At 42.2% G+C, this 23,610-nt stretch overlaps 1 protein-coding gene across 1 annotated transcript in view; it reads right to left on the reverse strand.

Moving 5' to 3' along the window:
- Positions 1-23,610, reverse strand: part of dcaf5 (ddb1 and cul4 associated factor 5) — a 96,215-nt gene that overhangs the window by 15,451 nt on the left and 57,154 nt on the right. The window contains exon 7 of the mRNA XM_067991306.1: positions 3,062-3,128. Coding sequence (XP_067847407.1) covers positions 3,062-3,128 — 67 coding nt within the window. The remainder of the gene's footprint in view (positions 1-3,061; positions 3,129-23,610) is intronic.

Consider the following 23,610-nt stretch of genomic DNA (forward strand, 5'->3'; position numbering starts at 1 on the left):
CAACTAATGAAGTACTTTTTTAATGTAATCACTGTTGTAATGTAGGGAAATGCGACAGCCAAATTACGCAAAGTAAAGTCCCACCAACATCACTAAAATGGATTATCTGATAAATGATCAGATAATGTGTTTTAGTGATGTTGGTTGAGGGATTTTGGCCACACTAGGGAGAACGCCCCGTCTTCAAATAGTGCAATGGGACCTTTTACATCCACTTGAGAACACAGATGGGCTTGAAAACCCACAACCTTCTGACTCAGAAGCTACCATTATGCCAAGGCTAAATGCAGGTGATGGCACTTCTGTTTATGTTAAACAACGCAAGCCAACTAAGGTGATAGAAATAATCAATACTGATCACCAAGCTATCAACAGCATTTACTTAGGCTATGGCCTTGCAATTATCCCATTAAGTTGTCACACAAGCAGCATTTTCAACTTTGCTTTGTCCTGTAAATATGAGAATTGTGGTCAGGATTCTGAGAGGATGCCCTGATGCCTTTGAAATCTATTTGATTGACAGTTTTAATTCAGTGTGAAGGTATCATTTTTAATCCTCCTTTTGTATCAGTTTACCATCAAAGGAAAGAGAAGGATATAATCAGACCAGCTGTCCAGATTCTCTGGTTCCCTTCTCGCTACATAGGTCAGAGTTTATTGGGACTCTGAAGTGTCTTCCTCATATAAAAATATTTCATCAAGGACATGTGGTGTAAATTACAAAAAAAAAGTTACTGCAGAATATTCAAGAAGTTTAGTAACTTTTATTACTTTGCAACAGTTTATACTATTGGCAAGTATTCCTGTACTTGTTCAGCTGATTGACCAATTTTTCTTCTTTTTAAATTTGGCGATGCTGGCTAAGCTGGATTTGTTGCCCATCTCTAGTTGGCCTGAGAAGATGGTGGGGGCCTCCAGAGGGCATTAGGAGTCACGTATTGTGGGACTGGAGTCTTTTGTTCAATTTAATGTCACAACTTGCCATGGTTGGATTTGAACCCATGACCACTAGGCTACCATATTTTATTCTTGTTTCAATCATTTTCAGCCTGAACCACATGGTCTGTCATTATTTTCTGCCAATTTGATAAAGATCAGAAATTTCAGGGCACAACCCATACTGTTTCCAATGTATATGCCAATGGTAAAAGTGTTCACTGTTCACATGTGCATATTGCATCCATCATACCTTGCGCCCAAAGCCAAGTTACATAGGGAGCTCACACTCACCTATGGAAGCTGGATTGTACATGAAGCACGAAAGGAAACTATTGGAAGAAAACCCAAATTGTAACATATATCTGAAGTCTATATCAACTTGCTATTTTCTATGTATTAATGGAGTTCCAATGTTTGCATCACATTTCTGAAGATCATCTTGCTCCTTGAAGTTGACCATGAAGTTGTTCTACTCTCCTATGTTCTACTGCACTAGTTCAATTTCTGTTCTCAACTTGGGCAGAGTTTCTATAAACAGGGCTCATTTCAATTTAAAAATAAATTAGACCAGGTAGCACAACAAATATTCCTGAGTGGAATTGTTTTGCAAGGATGAGAGGGGTGAAGGAAGATGATTTTTAAATTCATCAAGGTAGATTAGAGAATGGAACAGTTCTCCATTTGCGATAAATTAACTTAAAAATTGCCAAACATGGAATTAGCCAGAGCAAGATTAAGGTTTCCTCATCTCTGGTCCTAAAACATACCTTAACCCTAAACTTAGAAGAGAACCCCCTACAGGACTAAGTTGACCTTTTTATTTCCCACACCTGGGGCTTGATTTTGACCTCGAGCCAGGAAGGGGGTGGGGGTCAAAATGCGGACGGCAATCCTGGAAGCACAGGTTTCCTGGATGTCCTTACGATTTTGATGTAAGGATGCCTTTTTTTGTCGGTTTGCTGTCCGATTGACCGGCCTGATTGACAGGCTGGTCTCAGTCGGACAGGAGAGCAGCCAGGGAGAGGACGTGTTCAGGTAAGTCTTTGATTGTTTGAATGGATTGGGCGGGAGGGTGGCACAGGGGCACCGGTGGGGAGTCAGTCACTGGGGTTGGGATCGGGGTTCATCACGGGTGCCCATGGTCGTTTGGGGTCATCGTGGGGTTCCACGGTCATTGCGGGGGGGGGGGGTTTCGCAATAGTTGGGGGGTCGTTGCAGGTAGGCTTGTTGGGCCTGTGGGAAGCACTTCTGCTCCTCCGGGCCCACAAGCTGTGCGAGAAAGACAGTTTCGGGCCTTCTCGACTCCTTTCATGTGGTGTGAAGTAGAAAGCTCAGGAATCCCGGCCACCAGGGGTTGAAATTGCAAATTCTGCAAAAATGGAAGCCCGCAGCCTCCTTGAAAGTTTTTAGTCACCAACCCACCTCCTGGGAGCGGGTTGGTCGCCCGCCCCTCATCCCGCCCCAGTGAAAACCAGAAATGGGCGGGTTGGGAGTGGTCTGAAATGGTTGCGATTTTGAATGCCCCCCCCGCCCCCAACCCACCCATTTTTCACTGTTAAAATCATGCCTCTGGAGTGAGACTGCCAATAGCATTAAACAATGGGCAGTTTTGTGCTTTGAACCAACACCACTAGGAGACTGTCTAAACTCACTTCACATGAGACCCTTGCAGCCGGAAGACCAAGGAGACTTATCCCATCAGTCTGGGCTGGAATCAAGCCCAGGCCTTTGAGCTACAGTAAGGAAGTGCTGTGCCACCTTTGAAGACTACAACATGACTTTCTAAGGAATAAAGAAAACAATGCAAAAATCATAATCTGGTAATAAAACTACAATATTTCTAAAGTATAATAAGGACTGTTATAATATGTTACTGTTATCAATAAGTGGGAGAGATCCAGACTTCTTGGAAAAAAAACTTTGAAAACATCTTTTAAAACAAAGCAAATTTGTTCCAGGAATTAGATATTGGAAAAGTGTTGAGTCCACTATATAACAGTTATTTGGAGCCTGGGATTTCTCTTCAAAAAGAACTATTGGTCAGTGCATTTGTATATTCCTTATTTATAACAGATAGATAAAAACATCAGTATAAATCAGGTCAGCCTACATGATAACTCACCTGTCTCTAAATTGGAAGGAATGCGCCACATGTACAGATTAAAGTCATCCGAGCCAGATAGGACGAACTGGAACAAAAGAAAAAGTATCCATTATTTATGCAGCTTTCCACCAGGTTGTTAATTTTATAAAGATTAATTTCTATTAAACTCCTTAAAAAGCATCCAGCATTATTCAGGTTTCCCTCCTTCATATTTGTTATATTCAGCATGCTGTTGGCTATTACCGTTCCTTTAGCAGAAAGCCTTACACAATCGTTTGAAACAATTGAACTGTTTCAATGGTCAAAGGTCAACAATATAGAGCTCTGCAATTTTCCCGTCACTTAACGGCAAGAGAAAAACAAAAAGCACGAATACAAGTCATAAATACGAGCATTAAGGTTTGTTAAAGCTACTCTGCTTTATAACCTATACATTTATTTGCAAATTATTGAAGTATTTGCATTGAACCACCAAATCATGAATTTTACAAAGCCATTTTTCACCTCATTCCAACTCCTGATTTGAAGTATAAACTTCCTTTACAGAACTAACCTGCCAAATCAGTGCAATATCACAAATGAGTTTTATACAGTATAGGAGTGATTCTCACTTTCTATTTGGCAATACGGAGTGCAATTAAAGACATAAACCTTGAGGGCATACAAGAGAATTGAAATGAGAGAAGGAAGCTGTGCAATGGCTTTAGTGGGATGAATTTCTGCTTCAATATGGAAATGATGAGTTTGTAGTGATGCAATCCTTTCAAAGCCTTTAAATACAGATTACGCTAACACTCAGACCAAGCAACAGGAAGAGATCCTAAACCAAAAGCATGTAAAATAAGAGAGACAACTTGTGAAACTGGTAAAATGATATCTAATTTTGGCAGTTGATGTGTGTTCAAAAGGCAGGGCTAAGTCAACAACTTGTTTTTCCAAATAAAAACGGCAATCCCTTGAATCCTTTTTGCGTTTTAGTGAAAGCAGTGAGCTTACAGGGTTGCAAAAATATACTTAGTAAAAAATAATACAATCCTGTTCTATTCCTGAAGTAGTTCCTATTTCAAAAGTATCACAAAGAAAATGGACAAAGATTAAACATTTTCAAACATGCCAAATCAAGATGATGTAATTTAATTGTGTTCAAGAAATAGTCCAAACCAAAAAATGTTTTCAACAGTAGGCTGTGGTTACTGTAAAGCTTACAAAAATGAACTGCTTTTTATTCAACTGCCTGACCAAGTATACATATATTCTACCAGAGTGTATTTCATTACTTCACATAAATTAATTAGATCAAACTACAACAACTTGCATTGATATAGTGCCTTTAACATATAAAAGCAACACAAGACGCTTTAATCAGACAAAAATGGACACTGAGCTAAAGGAGGGATTATTAGGATGGATGGCCGAAAACTGGCCAAAAGCTTGGTTAAAGATGTGGGTTGTAAGGAGATTCTTAAAGGAGGAAAGAGAGATGGAGAGGTTTAGGAAGGGAATTCCAGAGTGTGGGGCCTAGGCAATTGAAGACTTGGCCACCAATGGCAGGGCAAAGGGAGGGATACACAAGAGGCCAGAGTTGGTGGAACAGAGATTTCGAGATGGGGTTGTAGGGCTGGTGGAGGTTACAGAAATGGGGGGGGGGGGGGGGGGGGGGCGCGAGGCCACAAAAAGATTTAAACACGAGTACGAGAATTTTAAATTGGATGACCGGGAGCGAAAGTAGGACAGCAAGGACGGTGAGCGGGACTTGGTGGGGGATAGGATATGAACAGCAGAGTTTTGGATGAGCTTTAAAGAACTTGGAGGATGGGGAGCTGGCCAGCAGAGCGTTGGAATAGTCGAGTTTGGAGGTGACAAGGGTATGAATGAGGGGTTCAGAAGCAGATGGACTGAGGCAGGGGTGGAGGCAGGCGATGTTACGAAGGTGGAAATGGGTGGTCTTGGTTGGTGATGGAGAGGTTATGGGGACGCAAGCTCAGCATGGGGTCAAATAGAATGCTAACATTGTGAACAGTCTGGTTCAACTTGAAACAGTGGTTGGGGAGGAAGATGAGATCAGTGACATGGGTACTAAGTTTGTGACAGGGGCCAAAGACAATGTTTTCGATCTTCCCAATGTTTGAACAGGAGCAAATTGTGGCTCATCCAAGATCTAAAGTCAGTCTGGCAGCGTAGAGGAAGGGGTTGAAAGAGGTGGTGGAGAGGTACAGCTGGGTTTCACCAGCGTATATATGGAAGCTGACTCCAATTCCTTGGATGATGTTGCCAAGGGGCAGCATATCGATAAGGAAGAAGAGGATCCTTGGGGGACTCCTGAGGTCATGGTGTGGCTATAGAATGAGAATCCATTGCTGGAGATGCTCTGATGACAATTTGATAGGTAAGAGTGGAACCAAGTGAGGGCAATCCCACCAAGTGGAGAAGCATTGGACAAGGACACCTGTAGCAGGGCTAAACTAACTTTGTAAAATAGATCATGAATGTACAGTCCAAAAAAAAAGTACTGATATTTCACCAGCGGTTTTGTCCTCACTCAAGCAGGAGGAAAAAAACAAGTATAGCTCGATAATCAATGTCTTATTTTCCAGTGTATTGAAAAAAGACACATCTAACATGTAGAAATGAATGATACCAATTAAAATAAAAATCTAATATAATTTTCAATGCAAGTCAACCTAATAATGGGGCAACGTGGAAAGAGGTACAAACTGAGTTCCATCACTAATACTGTGAGCTGTCAACATGCTGTACCATCCATCAATCCTTAAAGTACATTAAAAAAATGCTTCTAGAAGGCAGACTCCAATTGCATAAAATGATGACTAAAACAACTTGCATTTATATAGCACCATTAACGTAGAAAAACATCCCAAAGTGCTTGATAAAGGGATAATTTTAAAAATGGATGCTGAGCAAGAGGATAGAGTGGGAAGGATGACCAAAAGCTTGGTCCAAGAGATCAATGCTAAGGAGGGTCTTAAAGCAGGAGAGGAAGGGGAGAGATTTAGGGAGGCGATTCCAGAGTATTGGGCCTAAGCGATTGAACGCACGGTCGCCAATGCTGGGGTGAAGGAAAAATGTACAGGAAGTCACAGTCAAGAGGAATAGAAAGTTCAGGGTGGGGCTAGAGGAGGTTACAGAGATAAAAGGAGTGAGGCCATGAAGGGATTTCAACATGAGGATGAGATTTTTTTTTAATTTGGAAGAGTTGGGGGACTGGGAGCCAGTGTAGGTGAACGAGGACATAGCTGATGGGTGAGTGGGACAGAGTTTTACATGAGCTGACTTTTATGGAGGATGGAGGATGGGAGGCTGGCCAGGAAAGCACTGAAATAGTCATGTGGAGGTGACAAAAGTCATGGATGAAGCTTCCAGTGACTGTAGAGCTGAGGTGTCCGATCTTATGGAGGTGGAAGTAGGCAGTATTTGTGATGGAGAGGATGTGCGGTTGGAAGCTCAGCTCAGTGTCGCTTAAGATGCCGAGGTTCAACAAAAGCCCAATTATCAAGTTAAAGCAGATTCAAAATTTGCCCAAGTTCTCAAGCAAGATAGATTTAATTATACAACCAATTAAAAATCAGGAATGAACCGTACAAGCTTACAGTTTCAATAGAGTGTTAAAACTGATCATTAAGGAAATACAATAGATCACAGGGACTCTTTCTAAAAAGTAGAAAATGAAAGATCAAGGAATTAAACTTAATGATTGTGGAGGACCATCATCCGAGTACAACGAAAATAGACCCACACTTCCATCAGAAGCTGGAAATAGCAATTTCCCTGCTTGGTCGATCAAACCATCAGAAAGCTCACTGGTCAATTTTCATGATGTTAGGTACAGGCTACCAGAAAATAAATAACTTTTTCTGCTCAACTCTCAGGGCTACTGGCTTGGGTAACATTCTGAAATAAATTCTGATTTTCAAATTTTAAGTAAAACTCCTGGCCACAGCAAACTCAAAAGATATTAAGAACAGAAAAGTAATTACATTTAACACAAATGTAATCCATTGCAAGCTGCAGTGTGACAACAAGTGACAAAATGCTGCACCGCATACAGAATTGTAATCACATTGAGAAACTTCACTGCAACCCTGGCCTTGCGTGCTCAAGTATAACTGCAGGTCCAGTTTCAATGTGTGAGCCATTTGTAGTGATGTCACAAAATTAGTACTTCACCCAAGCACATTGGCTAATGACAGCCAGTCTGCACATATACAGAATACCCAGATCAAATTTACAGCCAGTCTACGTGCAGACTGGTCCACTGTTTTAAGAGTAAACATGAGAAAGCAGCACCCATGATATTGCTCTCCCATAAACCTCTTGGACCACAAAAGGTAAAAGCAGCCATTAGCTACCTAAGCAGAGATGGGATCAAACCAGATTCCTTCCTGATCCGCACAACTTAATTCCAGACACGATGCATTTGCCCATTGGAGGAACTCCATCAAAGTTTTAAGTAGTACATTGAACATAACCATTGCGTTTAGGCGATAAGGCAGTCACACGGGTGTCTCACGTACTCAGATTGTATATAGTAGCTCTAATTTAAGTCAGATATTAGTGAACAAGCTGTCTGCCCCTGGGTAATAAGTAGTGCAAACTTCATTTCAACAGCAAAATTAGCATAGAACTTACAAACAAACTTGGCGTTTACCAACATTGTCTCCAGGCTTATCTATGTCAAAAGGAATGTGCACAAGTATTTTACCCTCCCTCCCAATCCAAATAGGAAAATAACTTGAATATCATTTATAAATAAACCAGTGCTTATTTTCAATTGAAAACTGTAAATAGTGAATCAGTTTTCCACTTGAAACTTTAATTAATTTTGTTATGAATAAAGAAAACAAGATCAGGATTATTGTTTAACGGCCTTTTTACCACTGTAATGAGCGCTTTGCAGTGAAACTTTACAGTAAGTATTTGATGAAATTAATTTAGCTCCCAGGAAATGATAGTGTTTGGGTCACACGCACCACTGAACAGAGTCCACCGCATGCTCAATGACATGAGACCAAAAGAAGGCCAAGAGACAGTTACCCCGCCCCCCGACCCCATCCAAGTACTGAGCTTAATTTTTTTTTAAGCTTCTGAGATCAGACACAAAGGTGAAGGGGCCACCTTAAAGGTTAAATCTGATGACAATACCAAACATAATTTCTTGAAGGAGCAATATATTCCTATCGATGCATATACTAACATTCCCAGTCAGCCATGCTTTCAGACCTGACAGATAATAGGAAACATAAATGATTCTTACCATGTTATTTTTGGCTATTATCAGCATGTAATGATGGCACCAGTTGTTAGTGTGAGAGGAGAGGGAGATAACTATATGCTGGTAGAAAGTTTAAAAGATAACAAGTGGGCCTTTTCTTGCACTGTCTGAAATTAAACTACTCATCTGTGAAAAACAATGACATGGAACATGAACTAGTAGAATCTAAAGCTAGAAAGAGGAAAAAACATTCCATTGGTTTAGATAAGAAACTAGTTTGTGAGGTAGCGAAAAGTTTGAACAAGAGCAAAGGATAAGGATTAAGGAGGGAGGGAAAGGGGCAGGAGAAGTAAAAATTTCGGATTGATATATGGTTTAAAATTAATTGTGTTCATACAGCAATAGTGCTAGAACATAAGATACCTCCCCTCTAGAATTTTATTCTGGGGGGAGGGGTGGAGACAGACGAAGGAGGATGGAGAAACATTTTAAGTTTTAAAAAATAGCATTACTTAGCATAAGCAGGCATTAAAGATGATGTATATTCTTGGATCAAATATATCAAGATTCAACAGCTTTCTGAATATTCAACTTTTATTTGTGTACTTAAAACCGTAAATAATTTTATATTCTAGGTTCTTCAGTTTAAAAGGTGTACAAAGTTTTCTGTTAAACAGTGATTCTGCATTCAAATCACTCCTTGCATGAGACTTGTAAACAATGTCAACACTATTTTCTTGACTATTGCCCCATATCCATGAAGAGAAAGTATATTAAAAACAAATGTGAAATCAAGTCTGGTGTATATCAATTAAAAGAAAATGCACATTGTCCATTGCATTTCAAACTGAACCATGTGGTAAATAATTGTGTTTTTCATCAGCATTCCTATCAAGTATACTGCCACTTGTTCTTGTACCAAGTTACAATAGGTATTTAGTTATAAAACCTAATAAAAAGGAGCAAGATTTAAATTATTTTCTCCCTGATCGTTACCAAACCACACACAACTATGAGGTTGGCTCTGAAAATTGAACCACTGTCTTCCAGTAAGACCAAAGCCATTGTCCTTGGCCCGCCACAAGCTCCATACCCTTACCACCGATTCCATCCCCCTCCCCGGCCATTGTCTCAGGCTGAACCAGACTGTTTACAACCTTGGTGTCCTATTGGGTGCAGAGCTATGCTTCTGGCCTCCACCACAAAGAAGCCCTACTTCCACTGTTTAAGATCACCAACCTCCACCCCTACCTCAATCCATCTGCTGCCAAACTCTCACTTACGCCTTAGTCACCACCAGACTCGACAATACCAATGCTGTGCTGGCCAGCTTCCTATGCCTCCATAGGCATCAGCTCATCCAAAACTCTGCTGCCCTTATCCCATCCCGCAGCAAGTCCCGCTCACTTCTCACTCCTGTCCTTCCCAACATGTACGTCAACCAGGCCCTCAACACCTCCAATTTAAAATTCTTATGATTGTGTTTAAATCCCTTCATGGTCTCACTCCTCTTTCAGTCCTACAACCCCCACCCAAAATCTATGTTCCTCTGACTCTGGCCTCTTGTGCATATCCCCGTCGCTTTGCCCTGCCATTGGCAGCCGTATCATCAGCCGCCTAGGCCCCATGCTCCCTCCCGTAACCCCTTTGCCTCGCCAACTCCTTTAAGACTCTTCTTAAAACCTACTTCTTTCACCAAGCTTCGAGTCACCACTCCTAATATCTCCTTCCTTATCATGGTGTCCATTTCTGATTACACCTCTGTAAAGAGTCTTGGGACATTTTTCTACGTTAAAGGCAGTATATGAATGCAAGTAGTTGTTGTTACTACAAAATGTTCTGTTTTGTCATTTTAAAAAAAATGATCTAAACCCATTATGGGCCTAAAAGAAATGGAGCAAATGGCTTCCTAAGCAATTTCCTATTGTGCAATTCCTGCAACTCTGTCGTCCCAAGCCTTTGGTTGGAAAGATTTACTTTTAGACTGACTTTCAGCCCATGAAAACACTTCATTTAAAAAAAATTGTGCCCATCTCCAAAATGAATTAGAAACTACATGGAAGATTAAATTTACAGCAGAAATAAAAGAAAGAGAGAGATATGAATAGAAACAGACAGAACAGGAGGAAAATAAGCCAACAGGGCCAGCACAGTTGAAGTGCTCAAATTTTATTTTTGATTAAAAATGTTTCCCTGAACCTGCCAGCAACCTTATGGTTAAAGTAGTTTCAGCCAACAAATCTAATGCAGTGCCAGTCTCTCCCCTACTACGTACCTCCTGCCGTTAAGAAAGAGGAAGGGCAGGAGATCTGCTCTCAGACTTTCACTCAAGCCCAGAGCTGGTAACAGTGGCCTAGCAACAGCTCTCTCTCAGATTCTGACACCTAACCAAGACTGCAAACTCTGCAACATAGGTGCAATTGAATCAGTCTGTGTTTCTCACTGCTATGGCTTTGCGTCATACTACAAAACGGATAGTTGGACTCAAATTTCTGATATTCCTGCAAACACATGTTTCTGTATACTGCAGAGAACAACAGAAGCAGCAATTTTATGTCAAGAGTTGTAACGTAAAAATCGTAGCCTTAACGTTGCGGTAGGTAGAGGGAAAAAAGGTTGGTGCATTTGGCTAGCTTCCAATTAGATGGGAATAAACTGTGTGTTTTCAATCATAAACAAGTTTTAAAATAACTACACAAAAAGTTATGTGATAATGTAGCTAGGGAAGCTCCAGGTAATGGCAAGTATGCAGTCTTATTTATCAAAGTGTTTCTTTAAACAGAAGCTTGTATTCACTTAACAACTAAATCAACAGTACTGATCCACTGGTTACAAAACATTCACATTAATAAGCGTGCATTCCCATCAGTCAGGGATATAAAATATTTGGTTAGATTAGAGTTTACAGCTGTAACATCATGGTAGCTTACAAAAGATGGTTGTGTTAGAAAGGAATCGTGAAACTAGATTTCATCAGGTACAGTAATTAGCAGGCCATGAGTAAATCATGAGGCAGGTCACATGGATTAAAATTATGGAAAACAATCTTGAAACAGGCTATTTCAATAAATATTAATGTTGTTCAGCACACTGCACATTTGTTCACTTATATTACTCTGTGGTACTCAGGAGTCCCATGAGATTGCAGGAAGCTGAAACCAGAATGTTCACCCTGTCAAATGTAATAGTTACTTGCAAGCTTGGAAGGTCATCAGTGAAGCTACTGTGATAATGTTCACAAAGAACTCCCAAATACGTGAGAGTGTGCTGTTTAAAAAAAATATACCAGCTGATCACACATCTCATTGCTCACAGCTGGTCTGGGGTTTGAAGTGTGTTTATGTTTATCTGCAGATCTTTAAGCCCACTGCTTACATACTCCATGCAAGGAAGTGGTCTAAATAGATCTTGCAGTGAATTAGAGCTAATTATTGCTGTTGGAAGTTTTTCTAGAGCGGCAGCTACTTGACTCTTTTCTTTGTTATTTGAACAACTTCTCCAAGTCAGAAAAAAAAACAGGAAATAACTAGGGTTTTTTTTGCACTTTTAAACCAATTGTTCAACTGTGGTTTGTTAGTGTTACACACAAAATGTGACAGACACTGTCAAAACTGATAGATAGATAGATAGATAGATAGATGTGGAAACTTAGTCAAAAAATTACAACTTTACCAAAACTTGAGATGTTTAATGCTATACTCAAAAACAGATAATTATCCCCTTTGGGCACGAGAGTAGTTTCATCATTATATAATTTAAGTTTGGTATCAAGTGGATTTTCATTAAGACTGAAATTCAAAATTAGAAATAATGCAACAGATCATTTGTTACCCAAATTAACAAAGTAGACATCAATTATTTTTCCTTAAAAGAGAAATGGCAGAGCATCCAATAACTCAGTAAGCAACCGAACTTCATACTACAGCATTGAGTCACATAGACTAGGAATACAAGAAGTCATGGACAAGGACCACATTCACTCGCTAGACTTTTCCAAGTTTGTTGATCTCAGCCAAGAGAGCAACAGGGATGTTACATCTGCTTCAATATCCCTGAACTGGTTGAGAATAGGGGAGCTTTTAATATCCAGAAACTGCTGAATGTCCTCATCCAGCATCCAGGCACATGCACAGAGTTCAGTTCAGCTATTATATTCAAATCTGGAATGTGCTGCCTGAAAGCAGATTCAGTTGTGGCTTTCAAAAAGGAATTGGATAAATAGTTGAAGGGAAAAAAATCTGCAGGGCTACGGGGAAAGAGTGGGGGAAATAGGACAAACTGGATTGCTCGTACAAAGAGCTGGCACAAGCTCGATGGGCCAAATGGCCTCTTCCTGTACTGTAACCGTTCTATGATTTTATAAATAACCCACTGACACTCCCTGCACAGGCTCTCTCATGTGGAATAGAATCATAGAATTTTACAGCATAGGAGGCCATTCGGCTCATCGTGGCTCTCTGAAAGAGCTGCCGACTTAGTCCCATTCCCATGTCCTTTTCCTACACCCTTATAATTCTTTATTTTTCTAATTTTTATCCACTTCCCTTTTAAAAGCCATTATGGGTTCTGCTTCCACCATTATTTCTGGTACGGCATTCCACAACTTAACAACCCTCTGCACAAACATTTGCTCCCAACTTCTCCCTTCACTTTTTTGGTGATTACATTAAATTTATACTTCTTGTTACTGGAAATAATTTTTCTCTTATTCAACTTATCAAAACCCTTCATAATTTTGAACACCTCCATAAGATCCCTTAACTTCTTTGCTAGTCTCAGCTCATTAATCCTCTCATCCCTGGTATCATCTTAGCGAATCCCTTGTGTACCTTCTTCATGGTCTCAGAACGTTTTCCAAAATAGGGCTCTGAAAACTATGGCCTAAACAATGACTTGTATAAGTTTTAACAATACCCCATTGCTTTTGTACTCTATATCACTATTTATAAAACCTAGGATCCCCATGTAATATATATTTTTCTTTAAAAAAAACCAACTTTATTAACCTGATCTGCCACTTTTAAAAATTTGTGCATCTGAACTCAGTCATTGTGTGTATCGACTCCTTTTGAAGTTATACCATTAGGTCTATATTTTCTCTACTTATGCCTCATCCCAAAAACTTTCACCTCATATTTCTCTGCATTAAATTTCATCTAACATCGATCGAACCAAGAATAGCCTCTCAGGTGACTTACCAAAGGAGCACGGTCAGCCATGGAGCCTCACCCCAGCATGAGTCACTAACCTGGGGGGGGGGGGGGGGGGGGGGGGGAGGGGAGGGGGGGGGGGAAGGAGGAGAGAATGGAATAGCAAAAAGAGTCCCCAGATGTTTAGATTAGACAGCTGAAATGCAGATAATCCATTTTATTTAGAATTTAATTCCAGAATACAAAACAAAGAGAAATCACATTCGGACATCGAAGAGTTAAGTATAGCCAGTTCTCTGATTGACCATTCATAACTAAAGTTATAGTATTTAAAAAGATAGATTTAAACTATTAACCAACACGTACAAGGAAAGGTTCAATTGATAGAATCTTGGAGAGATTATTGAAAAAGACTTTTTGTGCTATTTGCTTTCAATGAAACTTTTTATATCTTCCCCACCTCCATGCAAAATAAGCTTGGTGCTTTGGTGACTGGTACTTCCTGTTTGAATCACTGATATCAATTAGTCACCGTCTTTAAGGCACCAAGATATAAATTCAAAAATAATTATCCAAATGGCATGTGTATACCTCAAATCAGGCCTCTACATGAGATACAAATGAGTGAAACACAAGGTCGAGCTCAAACAAACAATCACTTCAAACTCCTACAAGTTTCAGGTTAAATTCCTAAATAAAAACCACAGCCAAAGACCTCAGAAATCTTGGGGAATTAAAAAAATAAATCAAATAAGGTAGAACCAAAAGGATTTTGGTCAGGATGCAAGTTGGCTACAGAGGGCAGGATCGATCAGAAGCAGTGGCGACTGTTCTTCTGTAGCTGTCGGCTTGTGAAATCACGCAGAGTAACCAAGACAGTTTAATAATAAAGGATGACAGGTTTATCTGATTACAAACATAACAAGCAGGATATCACTCACTCCCCATCACTTGGTTACCTATAAGTACAAAGTTCAAAGCAATCTCTGTTTTTACATGGAGGCGTTTTAACTGTAGGAAAAGTAGAGCTAGCTGGCCCTTGCTCAGGGAAGGTAAAAACAATCCATGCAGCCCTCTTCCAAAGTGAATTCACACTGTACTTCAAGCAAACCTATGGGTCATCTGTGAAACTGTCGTAAGCAACATTTTCAACGTAGTTTAAAAATCAAAGGATTCTCTTTAATGGGTGAAACGATTAAAGGGGCTTTGATATGAGTTTAAAAACAGAAAATGCTGGAAATACTCAGCAAGTCAGGCAGTCTGTCAGTTCTGCCTGACTTGCTGAGTATTTCCTGCATTTTCTGTTTTTATTTCAGATTTCCAGCATCCGCAGTATTTTGCTTTTGAGATGAGTTTGTTTATTTTGGTTAGAACAACAGGAGGCAAAAAGGAGGGGGGAGAAATCACTTAACTCTTTAGTGTAGTTTAAAATGCCAACATAAATCGTACAATTTTAATCATGAATCACAGACATTTGAAAGATCAGTTAGCACTTCAATTTGTACGATGGGAAAAAGGAATGAAATTGTGTAATCGAATCCAGAGCTCACATTCATGCTTTACAAACAGTGCTTGCTGAAAAAGCGCAACGAAAGGATGTTAGACGACTTCTAAGCAGCTTTATAAATTCCATACCATTAGTCTTTTGATCTTAAGCATTTATGAGGCAGCCAACATTTTATACTAAGATATAAAACAATTATATATACTCAGTTACTAACAAAACAAATTCCCCATAAACAACATAAATTTATATTTCTTTCCAATTGTGCAAATGTATTTGTAGGAAGTTTCTGAAATTGACACTTTTGATTCCCAAATTCCACAATGCAACATGTAACACACATATGCAGCCTTGTAGTCTGTTCTCAAATCATGCCAACGTTTCACAAAGGTTCTAATTATTTTCTACATGAAAATTATTCTTGCAAATAACAAAGATTTGATCACCTCTAGGTACAACTTCTCCAATACTCTTGTGCTGGCCTCCGTCGCTCCATCCTTCATAAACTGCAACTCATCCCAAATTCGACAAATATCCTATCTACTAAGTCCCGCTCAACCTACCATCTCTATACTCACTGAACTCGCTGGTTCCCTGTTCCCAGTATATTGATTCTAAAATCCTCTTCTTCAAATCAGAAGATGCTCCATGTACCACCCAACTTCTGCATCTCAGTTTGCATCATACATTATTCGAACTCGAACTTATTGTGTTCTTTCCCTCCCCCTACACCTGCTCTGTCACTGGTAGGTGCATCTTCGGCTATCAAGCAAGTACACTCTGCAATTCCCTTCCCAAATCCATCTACACTGCAACAACTCTCCTCACACCTTCCAAAGCCTCCTCAAAAATCCACCTTTGAGTCAGTTTGGCTCAGTTTGTAGCAGTCTCACCCCCTAGTGAGAAGGTTGTGAGGTCAAGCTACACTGCAGACTTCAGCACAAAATTTAGGCTGACAATCCAGTGCAGTACTGAATGAGTGTTGCATTGTTCTAAGTGCCATCTTTCAGATCAGACATTAAACTGGGGGTCCTGTCTGCCTGTTCTCATAGCATTAATGGAATTGGTGTACTTATGCTCAGTACATCACCTAGTGCACTCCCCTTCAAAATCACTGCCTAAATCATGCAGGATGCCAATTTCTGAGCTGGTGATTGGCCTATAAGTGCAAGTGACAGTGCATCCAGATCAAGGCCTTCCTCTTCACTCTATCTGACGGTTATATCCAAATACTCTCAGGCCTAGAGAAAGTGGAGAGGAACAAAAGTTAGGATGTAGTTTGGATGGCAAGCACGTCAGATCGCTGTCGGCACTAGCTGACAGTCAAGAGTCAGTCAGGTAATGAAGAGTCTGTTCGCTTTCCAATTGCCGTGGGAAGGCAGTCCACTGCGAGGATGGACGTGTGTTGGGTGACCAGTTTAGGAACGCGGAGCAGCATCTGGCTTCCCATTCCCAATGGACGAGCTACCTACAGGATGCGTGTTTTACATTTGCCGCATTCCCACTACATGCAAATGAAGAGGAATCTGGAAAATCGTCCCGGTTCCCCTCTGCCTCAGGTGGGCAGCCAGGAATCCTGCCCTACTCACTTCCTGTCATGTTTATTTATGCCCAGACACTAAAGTCGGCTCCAAAATATTCTCACACAGTCACGAAAATCAACTGATAACTGAAAACAAACAGCAAGTTTAACTTTGAGATTTGCATTTTGAAGAGAGTTCTTAGTCATCCCGTGCATACTATCAGCAGAGATTCACAGCTCTCCCAAACACTGAAAAACCAACAACCCCAGCCCACTAAATTAGGGATATTAACTTTATTCAAATTGAATCCCACATACTGAAGCCAATACCCTTAAAAAAAAGTGATGGCACAAACTCATGATGCTTCAATATGCCATTAGTTGAGGAGACATTAACTTTTGCCCACACTCCTAAATTTGCTCCTGGGGGTAAATCTTTCTCATGCAAAGGTCTGGTGTTAACATTTTATTTTGCTTTGCGCTTAACTATATATTAAGCAGTAATTAGCATTGACTGTGCAAATTTACTCAGAATTTACTGGATTCCCACATTAATGTGTGTTAATTTCTTCTAGCTGGTGTTAAAGCACTGGAGGGAGTCAGCAAAGTTTCACTGGAGAAAGCAGAGCAGGAGATACAGGCTGAAGGGTTTTTCAAAAATTCTGCAGCTTGAGTGTTGCATCAAGTCTATCGGTGGTAGATACTTATGGAGAATATAGGAACAGAAGTAGGCTACTCAGCCTCTTGAGCCTGTTCCGCCATTCAATTAGATCATGGCTGATCCGTACCTCAAGTCCATTCAACTGCTTTGGATCCATCTCCCTTGATATGCTTACAAACTGTACTTTGGACCATGGGACTGTAAATTACAAGCGCTGATTAGAGGATAAATAAAAGTCTTCATGGTTGCTAGTTATTTTGTTCTGTGTTTGTCAGAAAACTGCCCAACTAATCCCTCTGGAAAAGGTGCAAAAAGAATTAATGAGCTGCAATAGATACTTAATTTTTCCCATTCAACGCACATATTGGGCTCGATATTACCATGGCGGCGGGGGGTAGATTGGGCGCGTGGGTAACGCGCCTGGTGAAATCAGTCTGCTCCGCACGCAATCGCAGGCTGATTGGATCCACTTACCTGTTCTTCCGGGTTCCCCGCTGCTAAGCTGCGCGGCAGGCGGACTGCGCATGCGCAGTAAGGTCTGTCAGCTGGAGGAGCCCTATTTAAAGGGGCAGTCCTCCACAGACAGATGCTGCAAGAAATAGGAAAAATTACAGCATGGAGCAGCCCAGGGGGAAAGCTGCTCCCAGGTTAATGATGCCTCACTCCAGCTCTTATTGGATGGGGTGAGGAGGAGGAGGGGGAGGACAGAGATCTTCCCCACCCCCCACCGGCAGGCGGGAGGAAGTGGCCTGGCTCGAGGTGGCAGAGGAGGTCACCTGCACCACCAACATATCGCCCATCTGCTTACAGTGCAGGAGGCGCTGAAATGACCTAAGTAGGTCAGCCAAAGTGAGTATACTTACTCATTCCCCTACACTCCGTCTGCCACATCACTGTTCCCACCCCACATTGCCGCCTTCACTGCCAACACTACTCTGTCACATCACCCCTCACACCCACTCAAACCTCATCCTCATCTTACCTGCACTTACTCACCTCGCCAGTACTCATCCCGCCACTACCACTCAACCCAATCCTCATACAATCTCATGGCTCTATTTCATACTCACCCTCTCGTGCATCTCTTTCACGGTCATCCTCACTCAACCTGCCACTACCTGTGCTGCAGCCACAGGGCATGCATCACATATCTGTAGTAGGAAGCGTAAGGCAAACGTGTCGTGAGCATGAAGGGGATGCACAAGGGTGTTTGAGGGTCTGTCATGGTTTTTACTTATATTTAATTTCTGATCAACTCACATTACATTTTATATTGGCACCACTACTGCGAATCTTGTCTGGTTTGTGCAATAATGCCCTTTCCTGAGGATCACCATGAAGACCCACAACTGATGCCACCCATTGTGTCACTGCAGAGTGGGTGTAGGTGTATTTGCAGGGCTCTTCTGTGCAGACGATTGAGAGATGTCGGCTATGTCCCCGGTGGCACCCTGGAAGGATGCGGAGGAGAAGTCGTTGAGGGCAGTGGTGACTTTGACAACGACAGTTAAGAAGATGGTGCTCGGGCCAGCCAGGAGCAGCTCGGCATGAAGGAGGCTGCAGATGTCCACGACTACATGTCGAGTGACTCTGAGCCTCCGTGTGCACTGCTGCTCAGAGAGGTCCAGGAAGCTGAGCCTCGGTCTGTGGACCCTGTGGTGAGGGTAGTGCCTTCTGCGACGCATCTCTCTCTGCGGTTGCCCTCCCTCCTGCTGTTCAGGTGGATGTGCCACAGCACTGTGTTGTGGAGCGCCACGTATCAGAGGTAGACGGCATGGCTGGTGAAGCTATTCGCCCTCCGAGGAGGTCATGACTGCAGTTACAGCGGCCCCCATCCAGAAGATGTACATTTGAGGGGGTCCGCAAGGTAGGTAAATGTGTCTGGACACCGGGGTAAGTGTGCAAGTTAGTGAATTTTGTTGTTAGGAGGAGGGTAGTGGAGGCCAAACTTTGTCCAAAGTGACAGAGTGGCCTCCTGCAATGAGTAAGGGTCTCCCCCCACACCCCCCTGCCCCCCCCACAGTCAAATGGACCTTTGCAGCTGCCACAGGCTGATGGCTGCAACACATCCATTTCAACTGGGAGAGTTTCCCCCAGTACGGGAAACAGTCTCAGTTAATTGCAAAATCCCATTCCTGCTAAAATAACAGGTCAATCAGGTCTGTAAACAACCTGAAGTACCTGTTTAAGTAATTTAAGTGGCGTCCCACCGGCATGTGAGCGCGTCAGTGGGGAACCTGGAAGTGGACAGGTTGGAGCCGGGCTCCAGCCCCGCCCCGGCAAGCCCCGATTTTCGCAGCCCCCCCGCCACAAACGCACCCGATCGCGGGTGCGAAAATCAAGCCCATTGTCTTTGTTCAAGCTGGCAGAGCTGTGAAATCATTAGGTGGAGTTTAGGTCAACAACACTCAAATCATTAACTAATATAACAGTTGTAAGGCTAAATCCTCAGAGCTAGGGAATAGAACAGTTGGTTGCAGCTCTGTTTGCATTGCAGTTAAACAAGAGCAGCATCACAACTGGTAGAAATGCCAAGAGATTGCAGAGTCAGATGATATAAACAAACAAACAAACAAAGTCAGGAACAAGATTCAGCTCTGAAACACTCTCCCTGCCGTTGTCTTGTCTGGACTCGACTATTTCAGAGTCCTATTCTTTCCTTCCCCCCTCCCCCCACCTCTGCAAACTTCAGCTAATCCAAAACTCTGCTGTCCATATCCTATCTCACACCAGATCCCAATCACCTCTCACCCCTATCCTTGCTGGACAGTTATAGGTCCTGGTCCCCCAGCACCTTCAATTTAAAAGCATCAACCTTGTGTTCAAATGCCCTCGTGGCCTCACCCCTCCACATCTCTAACTGCCTCCAGCCCTACAACCCCACCCACCGCAAGCTTGCCATTCCTGACCCTGGCCTTTTGTATGGTGTCCCGTTTCTTTACCCACTGTTAGCAGCCGTGTCTTCAGCTGCTTAGGCCCTGAAGCCTTGCCCCCTCATCCTTTTGGACCCACCTCGTTGGCCAGGCTTTGGATCACCCCTCCTGATGTCTCCTTTGTGTCCATTTTTATTTCTTTACTCCTCTGTGAAGTGCCTTGGGACTTTTTTCTACATTAAAAGGTTCTGCTATGAGACATTGGTCTATTTGCATGTTGGTCTGTGTTCAGTTTTGGTCTCCGTACCTAAGGACGGATATACTTGCCTTAGAGGGGGTACAACGAAGGTTCACTAGATTGATTCCTGGGGATGAGAGGGACGTCCTATGAGGAGAGATTGAGTAGAATGGGCTGATATTCTCTGGAGTTTAGAAGAATGAGAGGTGATCTCATTGAAACGTATAAAATTCTGAGAGGGCTTGACAGGGTAGATGCTGAGAGGCTGTTTCCCCTGGCTGGAGAGTCTAGAACTAGGGTTCATAGTCTCAAGGTAAGGGGTCAGCCATTTAGGACCGAGATGAGAACAAAATTCTTCACTCAGAGGGTTGTGAATCTTTGGAATTCTCTACCCCAGAGATTGATAGATTTTTGGACACTAAGGGAATCAAGGGATGTGGGGATAGGTCAGGAAAGTGGAGTTGAGGTCAAAGATAAGCCATGATCTTACTGAACGGAGGAGCAGGCTTGATGGGCCATATGACCTACTCCAACTCCTATTTCTTTTGTTTTCTTAAAAGGCACAAAATAAATGCAAGCTGTTGTTTCCCAGGATTTCAAAACTTGTTCTACCAACATGCAAACGTACCAGACCCTTTTATTCCGAATCTTCGATCGCCTAGACTTTTGATCAGCTGAGACACAACTATTCGACTCGTTTAAACACCAATTCTGCAGTAGAACAAAATGGTATACCTGCCTGCCAAATCACATGACCTGAACCTCAGCTAGGAAGTGTGTGACAGGAGACTACATCTGGACAAGGATGCTATCTCAGACATGTGTCAGCACCCAGAACCAGGCATGTAATGTTGGATCAGAAGTTGCTATGAAGTACAGGAAGGACGTAATTGCTCTAGAGAGAGTGCAGAGAAGGTTTTGCAAGAATGTTGCCAGGGCTTGAAAATTGCAGCTACGAGGAGATTGGATAAGCTGGGGTTGTTTTCCTTGGAGCAGAGGAGGCTGAGGGGTGACTTGATTGAGGTGTACAAAATTATGAGGGGCCCAGATAGAGTAGACAGGAAGTACCTGATTCCCCCAGTGGAGAGTTCAAGAACTAGAGGACATAGATTTAAGCTGATTGGCGGAAGGATTAGAGGGGACATGAGAAAAAACTTTTTTACCCAGAGGGTGGTGGGTGTATGGAATTTGCTGCCCGAATTGGTGGTCGAGGCAGGGACCCTCAACTTTTAAAAAGTACCTGGACCTGCACCTAAAGTGCTGTAAGCTGCAGGGCTACGGACCGGGTGCTGGAAGGTGGGATTAGAACGGGCACCTGGTTGTTCTTCGAGCCAGCGTGGACACGATGGGCCGAATGACTCCTTCTGTGCTGTATCTTTTCTATGGTTCTAAGTTGTTGTAGAATGGAATTTTCCAATACTGTTGCTAATTCAGTAAACTGGGGATTGAACCTGGGATCTTTGGGTCTGCATTGTTCAGCAATACACTGGACAAGCTCACTAGACTATCAGGGTAGTTTAAACATACCAGACAAGACAACAATAATATTTGCATTTTCAGGGCAATGGGTAGCGCAGTTTTACGTTTTGGCAATACATTGCAGTGTACAATAGGAATTACCACAGTGACGGCTACATATAGTACTGCAAAATTCTGATCCTGCAGCCACCTGAACAGTATTCTCAGTGGATGTGAAAGTGGCCACCGCAATAGGCACTAGCAGGAGGGATCACACAAATCAATCAGTATGCAGTTCACTGAGGTAACAGAATCCATCTTCTGCCATGCTTCAGCATATGTCAAGTTCAATAGCAGCATGCAGAACCAGCTGGACAAGCAAACCCAATTTTATCAGTCCTGTAGCATTCAGGAATACAAAGCATCATAGTAGGTATACCACAGGAGGCAGCCATTCAGCCCATCTTGCCTGTGCCGGCTCTTTGAAAGAGCTATTCAATTAGCTGCATTCCCCTGCTCTTTTCCCCGTAGCCTGACAATTTTTTCCCTTCAAGTAGTTATCCAATTCCCTTTTGAAAGTTACTATTGAATCTGCTTCCACCACCCTTTCAGGCAGTGCATTCCAGATCATTACAACTTGCTGCTTAAAAAAAAGTTTCCCCATGTTGCCCCTGGCTCTTCTGCCGATCACCGTAAATCTAGGTTTACTAGATTAATTCCTGGGATGAGAGGGTTGTCCTATGAGGAGAGGTTGAGTAGAATGGACCTTTACTCTCTGGAGTTTGGAAGAATGAGAGGTGATCTCATTGAAACATAAAAGATTCTGATGGGGCTTAACAGGGTAGACGCTGAGAGGTTGTTTCCCCTGGCTGGAGAGTCTCGAGCTAGGGGGCATAGTTGCAGGATAAGGGATCAGATATTTAAGACTGAGATGAGGAGGAATTTCTTCACATAGAGGGTTGTGAATCTTTGGAATTCTCTACCCCAGATTCTGTGGATGTTGAGTCGTTGAATATATTCAAGGCTGAGATAGGTAGATTTTTGAACTCTAGGGGAATCCATGGATATGGGGATCAGGCAGAAAAGTGGAGTTGAGGTTGAAGATCAGCCATGATCTGACTGAATGGTGATGCAGGTTCGAGGGGCCATATGGCCTACACCTGCTCCTATTTCTTCTGTTCTTATCTGTGCCCTCCGGTTACTGACCCTTCTGCCACTGGAAATAGTTTCTCCTGATTAACTCTTATCAAAACTTTTCATGATCTTGAAAAGCTCAATCAAATCTTCCCTGAACCTTCTCTGTTCTAAAAAGAGAACAACCCCAGCTTCTCCAGTCTCTCAACATAACTGAAGTCCTTCATCCCTAGCACCATTCTAGTAAATCTCCACTGCACCCCCTCTAAGGCCTTGACATCCTTTCTAAAGCATGGTGCCCGGAATTGAACAATACTCCAGCTGAGGCCTAGCCAGTGTTTTATAAAGGTTTACCATAACTTCCTTGCTTTTATACTCTATGCCTCTATTAATAAAGCCCAGAATCCCATATGCTTTTTTAAAATAGCCTTCTCAACTTGTCCTGCCACCTTCAAAGATTTGTGTATGTGCACCCCCAGGTCTCTCTGTTCCTGTACCCCCTTAAAAATTGTACCATTTAGTTTATATTGCCTCTCCTCGTTCTTCTTACCAAAATGCATCACTTCACATTTCTCTGCATTAAATTTCATCTGCCATGTGTCTGCCCATTTCACCAGTCTATGTCCTCCTGAAGTCTGTTACTATCCTCCAGATTCTTCACTACATTTCAGAGTTTCATGCCACCTACAAACTTTGAAATTATACCCTCCAAACCCAAGTCCAGGTCATTAGTATATATCAAAAAGAGCACTGGCCCTAATACAGACCCCTGGGGAACACCACTGTATACTTCCCTC

Source organism: Heptranchias perlo, chromosome 10 (assembly GCF_035084215.1).
Source record: "Heptranchias perlo isolate sHepPer1 chromosome 10, sHepPer1.hap1, whole genome shotgun sequence".
Taxonomy (NCBI): Eukaryota; Metazoa; Chordata; class Chondrichthyes; order Hexanchiformes; family Hexanchidae; genus Heptranchias; species Heptranchias perlo.